The sequence below is a fragment of the Urtica dioica genome, chromosome 3 (genome assembly GCF_054948205.1).
Source record: "Urtica dioica subsp. dioica isolate 48M chromosome 3, U.dioica_male_clone48M_v1_H2, whole genome shotgun sequence".
Lineage (NCBI taxonomy): Eukaryota > Viridiplantae > Streptophyta > Magnoliopsida > Rosales > Urticaceae > Urtica > Urtica dioica.
Window position 1 is genome coordinate 45,889,999 of NC_142758.1, and position 17,598 is coordinate 45,907,596.

Genomic DNA, 17,598 nt, shown 5'->3' on the forward strand with positions numbered 1-17,598 from the left:
TAGGAGAAGGAGATGAAGGAGACGATGACGATGAGAGAGAGGAGGGGGATGCTCGGGCTCGGCCATTGATGGCGGTCAAATCCTTTTTTTTTTTTTCCTGAAGAGCAATAAATAGCGTGTGAATAGATACGGTTATAATGACTTTCCTCAATTTTCGCCATCATTAATGACCAAATATTTGAGCCGATGACATTTAATAACCGTGATCACAAAATGGGTGAGAATAACAAAGGGCAATCTTGTCCCATTTTGACTGTAAATAAATCCCAATGACCCATTTTGACTGTAAATAAATCCCAATGACTATTTAACATTAATTAACTAAATGTGAATTAAAAATAAATTGCTTATTTTCGGGAAGCCATTTAGCTTAATTAGCCTACGAATAATAGTCTATGTTATATACGAAAGAAAGATCAATAAATTAAGATAGTAAATATATAACTTTCTGTAAATGTGTTAAACATCTTCGCTAAAAGAAGACAAAAATCATTTTGGCGGAAAAATCTCAGTCTCTCTCTCTTGATTTATCTATTAAAACTATTATAAAAAAAAAAAAAAAAAAAATATGGTCAATGGTCTTTTGGACTTCCCTCGAAACAACCCTACAAATTACTTGATAATTGCCTAAACCCATTTCCTTTCATTCTTCCAAAGACTCACTGCTCTCTCTCTCTATCTGTTCTCTGTCCACCAAAACCCTCCCTCACCGCCACTCGGTGGTGCTCTCGTTAATCGCCGAAACCCTAGACGACAACCTCACCGGAAATGGCAGCAGCGTCCACAGCGGCGTCGGAGGTCTCCGACGGACCGGTACTGAGCCTGATCAACAAGCGCCTCCGTGCCCTCCGCAAGAAGCTCAACCGCATCGCTCAGATGGAGGAAGCCATGTCCAACGGCAAGCCGATCAACAAGGAGCAGGAAGAAGTCCTCCGCTCCAAGTCCGGCGTCGTAGCCCTAATCGACGAGCTCGAAAAGCTCCGTCAGCCTCTCTCCGAAGCCGTCGCCGAAGAGATCTCCCTAATCTCCGCCACCGCCGTCGAACCGAAGACCGACTCTGCTCCGGCGCCGACTCCTCCTTCTCCCGCCGAGCCAGCGGCGGCGGTGGAGGACCTCATGAGCCTCCTCTACTTCGGCTCTCTCTTCGACGTGAAGCCGCAGAGCGATTTCTCGGCGACGATGCTGACGAGGACGCACGAGCGCGGCAGTTGCCTCACCTACGACTACGTCACCGACGACGCCACCGATCCGCTCCGCGAGGCCGATCTTGACTCGATCTCGCGGCTCGGCGGACTGTTGGTCTCCCGGCCGGTCGATTCGAGCCTCTCGCACAAGGACGCCTTGCTGAAGTGCATCGAACACGCCAAGCTCTGGCTCGCCCGCTCCGAGGAGCTCGTCGATCCTAGTGCCGATATCACCTGTAAAATTCTAAAACCCTACCTTATGTACTGTTAGCACCTGTGACTGACTGTTTCTCTGTGTGGTTTGTTGTTGTTTGGACTAGATTCGGGGTTGAGAGAGAGGCTTGGCAAGATTATTGCCTCGGACTACATGACCACAACTCCTGAAATGAAGCCTCCGGTCGAAGTCGCCGCTGCTTTCCAGGTGCCGATTCAGGGTTCTGAGGCGCCCGTGCCGGCTCCGGTTCAGGTCGAAAGTTCTGCTCCTCAGTTTCAACAGGTATACTTTCATTTTTCTTTCATGCTTTTTTTATTGATTGTTACTAGCTCTTAGGCTTATATTCTTAGTTTAGTCAATATGGTATTGTAGCTTGCATTATTTGGGGACACGTTTCAGCCACAATGATGCTTTAAATTCTTAACTACCGAAACACATATTATATATTTTAGTTTTCTGTCTATTTTATCGGTGAAACATTTTTTTTCGTTCTCTTGTTGAATGGAGTTCTGGTTTACTTGGTGCTATTTTTTTTTTATATCTTTTCGTCAAAGATGATTTGTGTGAAGCTTTTAATGAATTTTTATTGTTTGCTTACTACTAGCATTATATTTAGTAGTTGGTTCTTGTCTCTTTGTGTTGAAAATATGTCATTGCTTGGTGTTTTGCATATTTGGGGATTTTGGAAAAATATGGTGTGTATGTGAGAGTTAGTTTATACACAGTTGGTTGAGTCGCCTCAACTTTGAAAGTTATAAGTTAACAAGCTAAGTTGATGTCTCTATCAACTAGTGGTAATATGATACACGACTAGAGTGAATGTTAAGCTATAGTAGTGGCATAGTGATTCGTCTTTCACTTGTCAATCTGTCATAGATTTGGTATTTTACTTTCAATCGGTGTGCTTGTAGCTGTCATCAATTTAAGGAGTAATGTTAGACAAAGTAGGGCTGAAGTGGTAATTATTTCCAAAAGTAAAAGTGTTATAGATTGGTATGCTTTGTCTACTGTAATGCTCTAATCTTATGGAATTGGTGATAAAGTAAACAGACTCGTTCCAAAAAGCATATCCATTGAGGTTGTAAATGTTTTGATACAAAACTCAAAACCTTCTTCAAAGGAGTGCTATTTATCAACTTGATTCTATACTCAAAATACCATATCTCAAATTTGATTCTATATTTGAAAGCAAAAATAGAATTGTTATAAACTTTTAGCAGTAATTGATTACCTAAATACCATTCAAGAAGTAAAATTTTCATGCCTCCAACATTGCACAAAAAATTACATTAAAAATAGAAGACACATTGCAGATGCTCTTACTTAGAACCTTATTATTCTTAGTAATAAACTACTACTATGATCATTATGGAAACCTTGTGCAACCTCTCTACTGTTTTTGTAGCATTTATGGAACATAAACAGATCAACTAAAAGTACCTCAGCAGTGCAGTATAGCAGCTATTGCTAAAGATGGAAGTGATTTTTTACCATTGTTCTCATCTTGTGTGTAGCTAGTTGTTGTTTAGCGAATATTGCGTGTGATTAGATACACGACTATCTCTATCAGATATGTGAATTTAAGAGTTTTTTCATATTTTGGTAGGAGATTAAAGGGCATGAGTGAAAGGATGAAGTTTGGAATGAACTGAAAATTTCTAATATCCTGGTATTAGCCAGACTTCCTATAGAATACTGTATACTTAGCCGATGTCTCGTTTCCTGATTAAATGTTGATAAACGGCAACTTTTAGGCAACTCAGCTATTGATTGAACAAAGTATACATATATGTTTTCCAAAGCATTCAACGTCTTATATACTTGAAGTGTGGATCTTTGTATAGCTTGTCATCACTTCTCATGGAAGTCACGAGCTGTTTATTACATGGAAAACATAAATGTAAACACATGGTTCAACCTATTGAAAGATCAGCAGCGAAACCTCCTTTCTTCTGGTTATAGCTGAATATGAGATCATAGGAATTTTTTTTGGCTAGAAGATTTGCTGATGGTGTAGTTACAAGTGTAGATTTGTTAGAATAGTATCTACTTTTCTGTATCGTTAATGGTCTAATTTTGTGTGGATATGTATGGTATTGATCTGGTTTGAAAACATTTTGCAAACCTTGGTAGTCTCATATTCACGCAAAGTATTAACAATCTTTGTATCCTAGTTTCACCCGCTTTAACTCTCGATACTCTCGTAGGACAAAGCAACAACAGAGTTCGAGGAGCACAAACACATTGAAAATCAATCGAGCGAAGTGGAAGAGTATCATCAGGTAACTCATTAACATTTTACACCGTGCTTTCGCTTAACCAAATCATTCAAAGAAACAAAAGATAAATAACACAACAAATTCTCTTTTGTTTCGCAGGAAGAGCGAAAACCCGAGGCGGAGTATCAGTCGGAGCAAGTGGCGGCGGAGCAAGAGCAAACCCAACCGGAGGCGGAGTTTGAGTCGAAAGATCGGCACCACGGTCCTCGACGGCCGTATCAGAACCAGAGAGGCGGCGGCGGCGGTGGTCGGGGATTCTCCGGCGGCGGAGGCCGGCGTGGGACCCGGGGCAGCAGCAGAGGAGGAGGAAGGCCGTACCAGAACGGAGGAGGTTATCATCAGGATCAGCAACAGGGCGGCGGAGGGTATTACCCGAGGAATAACAATTACTACAACAACACCAATAGAGGAGGAGGACGTGGCGGCCGAGGAGGCGGGCCCGCTTACACCAACAACAACGATGGCTCCGCTAGCGTTGGAGTCGGGTCCTGATTTTTTTTCTTTTGTCGATAGGATATCGCTTATGCTTGTGTGGGTGGTGGTGAATCCTTTTTTTTTTTTTTTTTTCTTGTTAATTCTAGATTTTATGATCTCTCTCTGTCTCTCTGCTTGTTGCAAGCGTGAGGAGTTTCTTTTGATGAACATTGCCATCCCGAACTTTTTTTTAAAATTATTTATTTTTGGGTAGTTTGGTCAAGTTGGGGACTTGCGGCGAAAAACTCATGTGAAGAAAAAGAAAGGAATATATTTTGCCTGCCTTATTTTTGGGACCTTTTTCTGAGGGTCGTTTGAACTTTGAGCTGGCTGTTTTTTTTTTTTTTTTTTTTTTTTTTTTTTTTTTTTTTTTTTTTTTTTTTCACTTTTTCATTATAGAAGTTCTGGAGTATGATCAACACGTAGCAATAATGTCCATCCAAAAAGGAACCCATGGATTCGTTCAAGAAACCTTTATAAAAAAGGGGATTGAAAGAATAAAAACGCAGCATGGGTTTTTTTGTTCCACCACTAAACGGTCGTACAATTCTATGAGGTTTCGTACTACAGTAAGGTGTTAAATGTCGTTTTCCATGCCCTTTTTGAACTGATAAGTTCCAGAAAATCAAAATGCTCATGGAAAATTGGACCGAACCCAATCAAACTTCAAAATACTTTGAAAGCAAATTTAATAATTATTTATAATATATTTTCCAATCTATACTCAACCCCATAAATGGGAATTCTAATGAGAGAAATAATAACAGTGCTAATTATTTATTAGCTTAGTTTTCAAAGTATTTTTTTTTTTTTTTCGAAAACTTAGTTCTCAAAAGTATTGCATGATTACCCAATAAGTATAATATCTATTAAAAGAACGATGATATATAAATTTAGAAGAATTTGTTACAACTAACCAATTCTTTAGATTTATTTAAGTTTCTAGCCAAAGTTTTATATTATTAAGAAAATAACACATCAGACCGAAGTAAATTAAATTAACTTAAACAGTTAGTTAACTTGCTTCGGCCTAGTGAACTATTTTCCTAAGTAAATTAAATTAATCTAACCAGTTAATTAATTTACTTCGGCCTGATGGACTATTTTCTTAATAAAATGAAACTTTGACTATTTTTTAAAATTAGGATGGTATGGGCTATTGGGATACTGACCTAATTACCTCATAAATTTATCTATGTAAAAAAATTACTTTTAAAAATCAGTTTGACAATAATTTTTTTTTTGGGTCAAATTTTTAATGATTTTTCATCAAACTCTGCTTTCCCTTGAAAAATAAACCGAACAAATTGAACTACATCATGTCAAAAAGGTCACGTAGAACGAACGATTGGCCATCGAAATTCTATGGAAGTTCGTTGAATAATGAGGAAACGAAAAACATTCCTTTCGATGGATGATATTGTCCATAACGTCCATAAAACAATTTTTATTGGAAAAATCGTGAAAATCCGTGGGCATTATAATTATAACTAATTAAGTCACATGAAACGTGAAAATTGGATTATGGCCAACGTTTCAAAAAATATATCCGAATAATCGATTTGATAGTGGCTAATGTCTTACCAATTTTGCTACCGATTGTAACCTTTATCAGCAGGGGTGTTCATGAAAACCGTCAAACCGAACAACCCAATTATCCAAACCAAACCGCGAACGCGATGAAGTTTGGGTTGTAACCAACTCAAACCGGAATTATTTCGGGTTGGTTTGGTTTTTTATAGTCGTGAGATTGGGTTTAACCAAACCAACCCGATAGTGTTAATCCTTTAATTTTTTAAAGATTGCAAATATTTTATATGTACTATTGTTAAATAAAATATCATTTTTTTAATAAAATTATAATTAAATAAAAAATACTTAGTATTATAATTTATTATTTGCGAATACACGAAGATTTGGTAATTAAAAATATGCGTAATTTTTATTTTAATATATAAACTTTCTAAAGATAAGAAAAAAATTTATTTTATTTGACATAATGTATTAGATATAATATAAATATATGATTTTCATTCGAGTTTTAAAGTCATTTGTCGAGAATTAATATCCGAAAAAACCAACTCAAAAACCAACCTAATTATTTTTGGGTTAGTTTGGTTTGGTTTGGTTTTACCTTTCAATCGGGTTGGTTTGAGTTTTATTACTAAAAAATTAGTTGTAGCGGTTCGGGTTGATAGCACATGAAAGAACCGACTAACCCAACCCGATTACACCCCCTACTTAAGTTCCTACTCAGTTTGTTTTGAAATTAATAAAAAAATATTATAATTGACTATTATAAATGCTAATTAGTTGATTTGTTTCAAATTTTTCAGGGTTAATTATTATATACACTTAATAATGTTGATTGCTTTATTCAAATGTTATTTTGTCTTTTATGCTGTTTCTATTGAACTCGAAATTCTCAAAAACGATTGCTGGTACGTTCATAACAATTTTTTTCAATTGTCTTTTTTTTTTTTTCAAAATTATGAGTATAATTTTATTGACTGTTGCACTGAATTAAGTGTTATATGTTTGTTCATTAGTGATTGTATTTTTTGTTTTTCCTATAGATAAAACTTTTTGAATTGTGTTTGAGCAAAATGCTTTGAAGCTACAATTGTATAAACGATTTCAAAGGTCGCTCATTAGTGGAAACGATGTGTATTCTTGATCTTTTTCATTGGTTTAGTCAAGTAATTCATATTCATTTATTATGAGATCCTATTTTCGTTTTTCATTTAAAATATGTTAGAAGTATATATTGATACAGTCTTAAAGTTTGTATTGTTCAAACTGTTTATCATTTAGTTCATCACCAATAAACCGTCATATTCATTTATAAATGACTGTTTTTTTCTTCTTCTTATATAGCTAAAAATCTGGAGTGCAATGTATCGAGGCTTGAGGAAGAATATGCAATGACAGTAAATATGAATTCTTTTTTTTCCCCCCCTCAGTGTTTTGGTTTCAATCAATTTCTATTTAAGTTGTTCATTTATACATGTTTTATCATTTGTTTGAATATGTTTGTTTTCATTCTTCGATTTTATATTATTTTAACCATTATGAACAATCATAAACATGAAAATAATAATTTATAAACCATAATAAGGAATTATAAACAAATTATAGATAATTATTAACCAATACACGAGCTACGAATGAGAGAGAGAGAGAGAGAGAGAGAGAGAGAGAGCTAAGGAAAAGTCAAATATTTAAAGAAAAAGTCAAATATTTTATCATTAGTAGAGTGCTTGAGAAATGAAAAAGACTATAAAATCAAATATTAATAAAATTTTATTTCTAAAATAAATTTCCATACAATTATGAATTGATACGTACGCTACTAATTAAAGAAAAGACCATGCAAGAAGGGAAAGTGAGAAGTACCAGGCAAACAAAATCAAATATTTTATTCTTATTTAACAACTCGGGAAATAGAATAAGAGAAAAATAAGGTAATAAAACCATATATTAGTTAAATTTATTTTTAAAATAAATTTCCATGCAATTAATGTTTTTATTTTACTTTTTTAAAAACTAAACCGGGTTAAAGGGTATAATTGTCTTTTTTAGTCGGTAAATAATAAGTAGCAACTAATTTACAATTATTAACTAAATATTGGCTAATATACAATTTATATGTTTCGTTAAGACTGCTTAAGCAGCAATATCCCATTTTAAACCTTGCTTCATCATAGGACCATACTAAACAGTTTTATTTGTTGATGTCCTAAATATCAGTAATAAATTATGGATTTCTTTAAGGTAATGACGAGGTAGGAAGCTTGAAGAGGTCGGCCTGGTGTTTTATTTATTTATTTTTTGTGTGTAAAGTGTATTGATATCATGTGTTGGAATCAAACTGTCTTAATTGCAAAATTTTATGGGACCTCTTGGTGTAACAAGTTGGTATTTATTCCATCTCCAAAGTGAAGTTTGGTAGCTCAATAACGCGTGACTATATATTGCATGTTTTTTTTTTCTTTTCCATTCCGATTGAATACCGTTGGTTTTGAACTATAAATCTCACATAAACATCAATCTGGCTTTTAATTAATGTACAAAGATTTATGTTAGTAAATCTCTTGGACCGACTTATGTTTATCACTTTTCAGTCACACCAAAGTGAAAATTGGTATTGATTGGTAGTGTGTAAGGTATTGTCTTGATTTGGTTTATGCGAATGATTGAAATGTCGGTGTCCTTGAAAATCGAAAATTACGGTGGTCGATAGAAATTATGATGAAAATAATGTGAAAATTTAAAAAAAAAATTGTGTTTACAAAAATTGCGGTGACCGACGGAAATTGTGCTAAAACACGAAAATTGCGACAGAAATAATGTTGCAAAATTTTAAACATAAAAAATAAGTTCTTTACACATATAAGAAGTCCTAAACATACATAAAAAGTTTCAATTACAAACACACATAATACACAACCATAATAAGTTCAAACTTCAAACTCAAATATATATAACAAACACATAATAAGTTGAAAATATCAAAGTCAAGCACACAGAAAAAAACACACATAATAAATTCTAAACACATCGAAATTTCATGAACTACCCCAAATACAAAATTCACTAATAAGTTATCATTTTCCTAACAATTAACTTCCAATTAACATCAATTTAAAATTTCTAACTTCTTCAAAAAAAATTAAAACAATTATATGTTCACCATGAACAAGTATAAACAACATCCAATGAAAAAAATGAAAAAACCTTAAATATTACAATACATAGGCTGAAAGACACAAATAAACGTAATTTCGACGCAATTTCCCGAAATGTTGTTGAATTTGCACTAGTTAGGTTGAAAATACGACGTGGAATGCGACGAAAATTATGACAAAAATGACACGATTTTTTTTTTTTTTTTTTTTTTTTTTTGTGTTTTACACTATGGGCTAAACGACATTAATGGACACATCGACATGGAAATTTCCACGCAATTTCAATGCGGTACCCACGATACAAAATGACGAAACGCATATATGGTCGTAAATGTGTCGGACTTCTCAAAATATCGCAATTTTAGAGCAATTTCCCAAAATTTTAAACCTTGGTTTATGTACTTATAATTTGGTTTAATATAAATGACATAAATTTCCTTTAAAAATATGATATATTGCCAATACTACCATTTCGTTTATTTTTTGCAAAAAAAAAAAAAAAAAAAAAAAATTAATCCCTCCAAAATACCATGAATAAAATAATTTTTTATTTTCTATTTTATATCTAAAAAGTTAAATAAAAAACTTCTTTTTTATAAAAAGTAAATGATTTTTTTTTAATAAAGATAAGTTTTGATTTTCTTTATCTTACAAAAACAGTAAATAAATATTTATTCAATTAAAAGTTTTTTGGAGAATTCAAATTATTTTTTTGTTAAATATAAACGAAAAGGTTGGTATTTGCGATATAACATATTTTTAAGAAAGATATATGTCATTTATATTAAATTGAAGAGATATGTCTAATATTTTTAAAAATTGAAAGTAGCTTTTCGAATAAACATAGAGAATATTGTTGATATTTTGCATAAAAAAAAAAAAAAAAAACCAATCGATATTTCTTAGCCACACGCCACAAAAAGTAAATAACAAAATGACAACCTCATTGAGTCATTGTACTAGTAGATTCTTCTTTTACCATTGACATTTACAAAAGCCACAACCATTGACATTGGCCTTTAATTTTATATGATATCTTCGCGGTCGTCATTTAAAAAAAAAAAAAAAATAGTGATATTATATACAGCTAATCGAATAACAAAATAACTTATTCTTCTTTTACCATTGACATTGACATTGACAAAAGTCACAAACCCATTGACATTAGTTTAGCCTTTAATTTTTTATGATAACTTCTCGATCGTCAGTTTTTCTTGTTTTTTTTTTTTTTGTAGTGAAATTATACATACAGCTAAGCGAATAAGATTGTAACTTTCGATATACGGTAATACGGCTATTTCGGTGACGACGTAATTTGTGTTCTCTGCAAAAGATCCTAATATTCTGTTCGAAGTTCAAACATTCTAACATTCTCTAGGTTCTCAAAATCCCTTATATAGCCTTGTCTATTCATATATAAATTGATATAACTATAAATGAACTCTATTTCTCTCCCATAAAAATAGAATAAATTATCGAATTGACCAAATCATTGAGGTACCTAAACATTTTCAATTGCAACTTCGTAACAGGACTACGTGTACATGTCAAATAATGAGAAAGTTCGAAATTAAATTGATTATCGAATTAACCTGCATTTAAAAAAGGGTTATATAGCTAAATAGCCTCCCAGTTTAGACAATTTTGGATTTAGCCAACATTTGGTTAATTTCGTGTTAATAGCCAGCCCAATTTATTTACATAGATAAAAATACCAAAATAACATCCCAACCGTTCCCGCCCATTAACATGCTGAAAATAAAAACATTTAATACAAAATATTATGATATAACTGCTCGCGGTTATTACGGACGTCATTAAGATCATTAATTAAGATCATTAAGAGAGAAGAAAGAATAAAGAGAGCCGAGAGAGAGAGAGAGAAATGAGAAAGAGAGATCGAGGGAGTGGGCTCGAGGAGGAAGACAACGCCTCCGTCGGAAATCGGCGGCTACAGTAGCAGAATCGGGGAGGGGAGCGGTGATTCCACCGAGGCGCGAGGCTTTCGGTGACGCCGAGCTGGACTCCGGCGAGACATGCATCGTTGCCAACCTGGCGAGCCGCCGCGACACGCAGGTGATCCACATCGATCCCACCACCGGCGCGCTTGGCCTCGATCCCGCCGGCAATTTCGAATCTGAGAAGGACGCTGTGGAAGAGGTGACGCGGGGATCGCGGTGGTCGGCGACGAAGGCGCGGGCCATTTTGGGGTACGCGGCGGTGGGCGGCGTGGGGTTGCTGCTGGTGGCGACGAATGTGGCGGCGACAATCCCGTGTCTCAAGGCAACGATCTATGATTTTGTTTTTCTCTCGACTAATTTTGGTTCTCAGGAATTTTGTTTTGCTTTATAACCTGGGAATCAAGTTCATTCTTGTTCCTGGAACGCATGTGCAAATCGACAAGCTTCTTGCTGAGAGAAGTTTATGGTTTTTTTTATTACAGTATGTTCGTGTAAATAGATATCATATTTACATTATGTTCGTGTAAATAGAAATCATATTTACAGTATATTCGTGTAAATACGAAGCTTATTTACAGTATATTCACTGTAAATACAAAGCCTATTTACAGTATATTCGTGTAAATAAATTGAAAAAATTCTGGAAATATTTTGGGCACGAAAATTCTGAAAATTATGAATATATGGAAGACAAAATAATATCAATAAGTGAAGAATATATATACAGATTTTATCCATAATGAATTGCAACGAAAATAGAAACTAATTACCTAAAGTCAACGCTGAAAATTTCCAAATACATAACAATTAATGGGCTGAGAACTTTCAAAATCTGCTCAAAATTCAAATTTCAAATTTGAAAACTTCCCTATTCGGTTTCAATATTTAATTCGAAATTAAAAAAAAAACTGCCTAATTAAAATAGCGTAAAGGCAAAAAGGTAAAACTAATTCAATTAATAAGCTGCCACATAAGCAAGATGACTATTTACGAGAAATTAACGAAAGGTTGACTAAAACCAAATTGCTAGTGTTTTAGATGGCTAAATAGCTAATTATTTGTTTAAAAAATTGCAACTTCGTAACAAGACTATGTATACATGTCAAAAGATGAGAGAGGTCTAAATTAAAGTATTTTAGCAACAATATATATATATATATATATATTTATATATATAAATATATATATATATATATATATATATATATATATATATATATATATATAAAAGAGTGGACGTAAATATATATCTTTTATTAAAGTTAAATTTGATTAAAAATAAGAGTGGCTGAAATAGTTCCTCAATTACTAAACAATGACATTTTGATTCCTGAACTATGTTCCTTACAATATGATCCTCAAACTATTAATTTGTAGTATATTAATAGTCCTTTTCATATCATTTTTTTATTATGAAATATAACACACATAAAACTTAAAAACATAAATGTTAATGCCGTTTTCAATGATTGTTAAAATAATATTAGTTTATTGAAGCACTAAAAAAATATACTAATGTAATATTTTTGAAAATAAAAGAAAAGAAAAAGAAATTTGGAGAAAAGTCTAATTACAACATTTACTTAAGTTAGCGTAAAATTAGAAAAATAGCCAATTTAAACGTTTGATATTGCTAAATAGCCATGGTTTGGTAAATATTAAGTAAATAGCCATAAATGATGACGTGGCTTAATAGGCAGTGATTATTTACTTAATATTTACGTTTGTAAATATACAAAATTGGCTATTTACCTAATATTTACTAAACCTTTGCTATTTAGCAAATCTCAACGTTTAAGTTGGCTATTTTGCTAAATTACCCTTAAATAAATGTGTGGTCTCTCCCTCTTTCGCAAATGCGAAAGTCTCGATGAAACGATTATTTTGACACAAGTGAAGACTTATCATATATGATATAACTTTTTTTATTATTATTAACAACCATGGTTAATAAAATATACACGGTAACTTTCGAGCACGCACTCTCCAGTGCTATAAATGACAAATCTTGCTCATTTTATAAATGGAATAATTCGCTCTGAAAGAATAGAAAGAAATTTTCCATTTAAGTTTTTTTTTCGTTGGATTTCAGATTTTCTAGAAAGAATAAGCAAATCATGTATGACCGTTGAATCATTCGACCGTTGATGATCTAACGGCCTAACAAAAACCACTCGCTTTTATCATTTGAATGTCATTTTTTTCTTAATCTCTTATAGATTCCAGAATCATGGATCCATAGACAAATTCTGCCAAAAAACGGACGGATCTTTTCCGTCCCTTAGAATCTCAAAGGCGGGCATAAATTCTTCATCCGTTTGTTTTATGAAGGATTGGACATGACCGTCATTTGCGATATGGCAGTCAATATTGATCGGTAAATAAAAGATTTTCTTAAAAGAGTTCATCAATGTTCTAAAATCATGTACTTACTCGGTTGTTTTTTTTTTTAATAATTCAATTTTACATCATATATCATATCATCAATTACAGTGAACATTTAAGCACAAATTATAAAATCTAGTATTCAAACGTCAATATTGCATTTCCTAAGGATCTAATTTTCTAAAATCATGTACTTATTTGGTTAGATTCCTAAAAATGACATATATAGAGCAATGATATACTCTCAGATATTTTGGCCAGAGTTAAGATGTTGCTGAAAATGTCGAGCAGCGATTATATCAATAGGCCCGAGGTGATTTATTTTTCAATTTGTAGCAGAATATTGGCAAAAATTTCAACAAAAAATCGATTTCGGTGGCCATTTTCGCTCGATGAAAATATCAAATATGATTTTTTTTTGTTTCCATATGGAACATCATGATATTTAGCTTTTAATGGAAAAAAATATCTAAAAAATGAAAAATGGCTTATGATAACTTTTAAGAAATGAAAAATGTTAATTTTTTTTAACAAGTTAATCAAGATGTATATATATTAGTTCTTTTTTTTATCTAACATATATGTTTACACGGTGCCGAAAAATAATTTTTTATCTGTATTTTTTTTTCATATATTCATAAATTATTTTGTTCATGCTGGGACTATCGATAAATCGGTGATCAACATTTTAAACTTTAATGTGAAGTATTAAACTTATATATATATAGTTGACATATAAAAATATATATTAATTGTACGACGGAGAACACTAATTACGAATGCAGTAGGTATCGAACACTTAAATTCCATGTAGAATTGTCTCTAAATATAGATAAATCTAATAAAAGAGAGAAAACAAATTCAAAGTGTTGTGTGAAGTGAGACTTCTACATGTGTTTATGTCAAGAGTCTTCATTTCTTTATTGCTTCGATTTATTATTATAGAGGTGAGTTTGAAGATTATGATGAGGTGATCAGACCATATTTGATAGTTATTTTTATAATTTCGTCTTGTTTCATGGGAGTAGATGATTATTTGTATAACCGTTTAGGACTTAGCTTTTATAGGGTATAGTTCCGAACATATGTTCTCGGACGACTATCATTTGAATTATGATGTGATCACGTTTCTTTAATTTGACTTGTCAATTTCTCTTCTTTTCAAAATTCTGATCTTATAGTTGGCTCTTACCTTATGAACGGGTAGTTCATATTTATTCGATCACCCTATAATCTAATTTGCTCGGATCTTATATGCTGGATTAAATTGTTTCAGGACGTCCGAGATGTTAGCTTAGTATGGCTGATTAATTAGGGGGAGTTATATATATATATATATATATATATATATATATATATATATATATATATATACTTTTTTCTTCCACCAACAATCATGTTCTAATTATTGTTATTATTTATGTCTGAAACAGTATTGATTCTTTATCAAAAGCTCTCACAAAATCACAATCACTTTTTACGTCATTTAGCAAGTAACAACCACTTGATCTACTTTCAGTGGGAAAGTATTATATTAATTATGTTTTATAAAATGAAGTAAGAAACAAATTAAGTTTCTTCGCATCTTCATGTAGATATTAAAGAAGTACAAATCCAGAAATAACAAAAAAATAAGAATTTAACATTGAAGATTGAACTAGCATAATAAATTTTTCAAACTGAGAACCTGCATGTACTTTCTTCAGATAAAAACTCATGCACAACTTTAAAAGCCAATCATGGAAGTAATAGAATTGGAAGCGAACAAAATAAAAAATACTTTGCCATGGAATTGCTTCAAATAATGAGTGGTCATTTTAGTGTAATGAGCACATTTGAATACTTTTTTTAGGGCATCAAATATATTCGTAATGTACATATAATCAGTGGCGGACCCAACTTATTACAAAAAAGAGGGGTCCAATAAAATTTTAAGCTGAAAATAAAAATTAAAAATTTAGGCTGAAAATTTTTTGGACCAAAAATTTGGATTTAAAAGGGGACAAGCATCTTCACTCTACCACCTGGGTCTGCCCCTGCGTATAATTTGACTCGTGTTCACAAAAGATAGAATCATATTCCATACGTAGTTTTAACAGTTATCTCTCTCTCTCTCTCTCTCTCTCTCTCTCTCTCTCTCTCTCTCTCTCTCTCTCTCTCTCTCTCTCTCTCTCTCTCTCTCTCTCTCTTCGAGTCCTATATAAACCCCTTAGCATCAATATAAAAAATTCAAGCCAAACACATATTTCCATTGGAGTTACAAACTATAAGCTCATATATACTTCTAAACTTTCAATTAAGAAATTCTGAGAGAGCAATAATGGGAACGAACACGTCAGCACTATCAGAGAGCAACCAGGCACAAAGGTACCAAACAAAGAAAGGCTCATTGCAACGTGTCATCAAACCCATTCACACCAAGGACGAATGGAAGACCTATTTCAATTCCTGCAAGTCAACCAACAAACTGGTAAGGATATATATATATATATACACATGCATACATAATATTTAATGACCATGCTTTTCTCATATCTACATATTGCTTTGGTGTGTTTCAAAATTATATATCTAACTTAACTTATCAAACTAATTCAAACATATATATATATATATATATATATATATACATATATATATATATATGTATATATATATGTATATATATATATGTATATATATATACACTTATGAAGCCAGCTAAGGACAGCAGGGCAAATGCCCTCTAAACTTTTGAAAATTGTAATTTTTATTCTAAATTTATATCAATATTTTTATTTTTAACTTAAAATTATATGATTTTTTTTAATTAACATTATTTATAGGTACTATGATGCGGTCGGAAATCATAAATACTAAAATTAAATCCTAAAATTTGTGAAAGGAAAATATTAGTTTGGTGATCTATATAGCTTGATGAGATTTATAAAATTCCAATATTTAGTAGTGCATTTTTTTATTGTTGGGAGTTGAAAGAATGTTAGTTTGATATATTTGTATCAATTTGATAAATTTGTGATTATATATACTTGATATAAAAAATAATCATAGCAAAAAGTGAATTTTGACGGAACCAAATGAACATGTTAATTATTTTTCTTAATGTATAAACAAAAAGACCATGTTCTTGGTTAGGCATGTTATTTTAGTAATTAATTAACATCCTAATTATTTTTTCAAGGTGGTGATCGATTTCACTGCTACCTGGTGCGGACCTTGTCGATCAATGGAACCGTTCCTGAAAGAGCTTTGCGAGAAGTACACTGAAGTAGATTTTGTCAAGCTCGATGTCGACGAAGTTTCCGTACGAATATAATTTTCACACAAGTCATAACCACTTTTTAATCCATTTAATAACTAACTAATTAATAACATTTCTGAACAGGACGTTGCATCAGACTACGGAGTCCAAGCCATGCCAACATTTTTACTTATCAAAAGAGGAGACGAAATTGCCAAGGTTGTTGGAGCAAAGAAAGATGATTTGCAGGCAAAGATTGAAATGCATAGGAACTTTAATTAATTATTTATTTACTTAATTAAGGACATTGGTCACGTACCACCTCACGTCAACAAAGCTCTTCTTCAGATACATTATTCCGAGGAAGGAATACTGATATAATAAAGACAATAAATTATTCTGATTATGAAGCTATGTTTTTTTTTTTTTTTTTTAAATCATTTTGTGTTGTATTTGTTTTTATATATGGCGTTGTTATTAAACGCTCATGTGTGTGACATTTGTTGAGAAAAATTTGCTGTCTAGCTATTTTATTTTTTTGGTTTTTTTAATAAAGCAAGTTTTGTTGTGATAGAGCATATCAAAGAGGATCTATATTATTGGTTTTGTTTTTTTTCAATATTTGTTTATTTATTTATATAATTGGGCTTTTTAGCTGGACTTGACGGATTCCAAAATAGAAAAATTATGAAAATAACAGTTTTAAGGTGCAACATTATTAAAATTGTGACTATTCTAAATCCCTTAAAAACAATAGCGTTTTATCAAACGATAAGCAATTATTTTTCTTATAAATAAAATTATAAACAATAAATAATATTTTTTTTAAGATATTGACATCAAGAAAGTCAAGAAAAATGATTGTTTAGAACTTAAGAAACGTTGTTTTCGAAATAAAAATTTGATTACATCATTCTTGTGATAAAATTAAAAAAAACGGGCACGGAAAACGATTACCACTTCTGAAATAGTCTTTCTTATCTTGAACTTTTCCGGCAATAAAAAACAGAAAGCGCAAAAGAGAAAAGAATCCTCTTTACTCAATATTCCACGTCCACTATAATGCTATAAAATTAAAGAGAAGAACTGGGACTTGATCAATTAAAAAGCGTTCAGAACAGAGCTATAAGCATCTTTGTATTGTAATTTGTAATTGCCTCCACGTTTTTGTG

The 17,598-nt window shown here is 32.2% G+C and overlaps 2 protein-coding genes across 2 annotated transcripts; both read left to right on the forward strand.

Moving 5' to 3' along the window:
- Positions 1–626: 626 nt before the first annotated feature.
- On the forward strand, positions 627–4,470 carry LOC149403128 (glycine-rich protein). Its single transcript, XM_089609429.1, has 4 exons — positions 627–1,420; positions 1,505–1,680; positions 3,606–3,680; positions 3,777–4,470. The coding sequence occupies exons 1-4, from the start codon at positions 769–771 to the stop codon at positions 4,167–4,169; spliced, it is 1,296 nt and encodes a 431-aa protein (XP_089465555.1). The 5' UTR covers positions 627–768; the 3' UTR covers positions 4,170–4,470.
- Positions 4,471–15,392: 10,922 nt separating this feature from the next.
- LOC149403129 (thioredoxin H-type-like) lies at positions 15,393–17,025 on the forward strand. The gene is made up of 3 exons (XM_089610180.1): positions 15,393–15,655; positions 16,367–16,489; positions 16,571–17,025. Exons 1-3 carry the CDS (start codon positions 15,506–15,508, stop codon positions 16,706–16,708), a joined length of 411 nt encoding a protein of 136 aa, XP_089466306.1. The 5' UTR covers positions 15,393–15,505; the 3' UTR covers positions 16,709–17,025.
- The last annotated feature ends 573 nt before the right edge of the window (positions 17,026–17,598 follow it).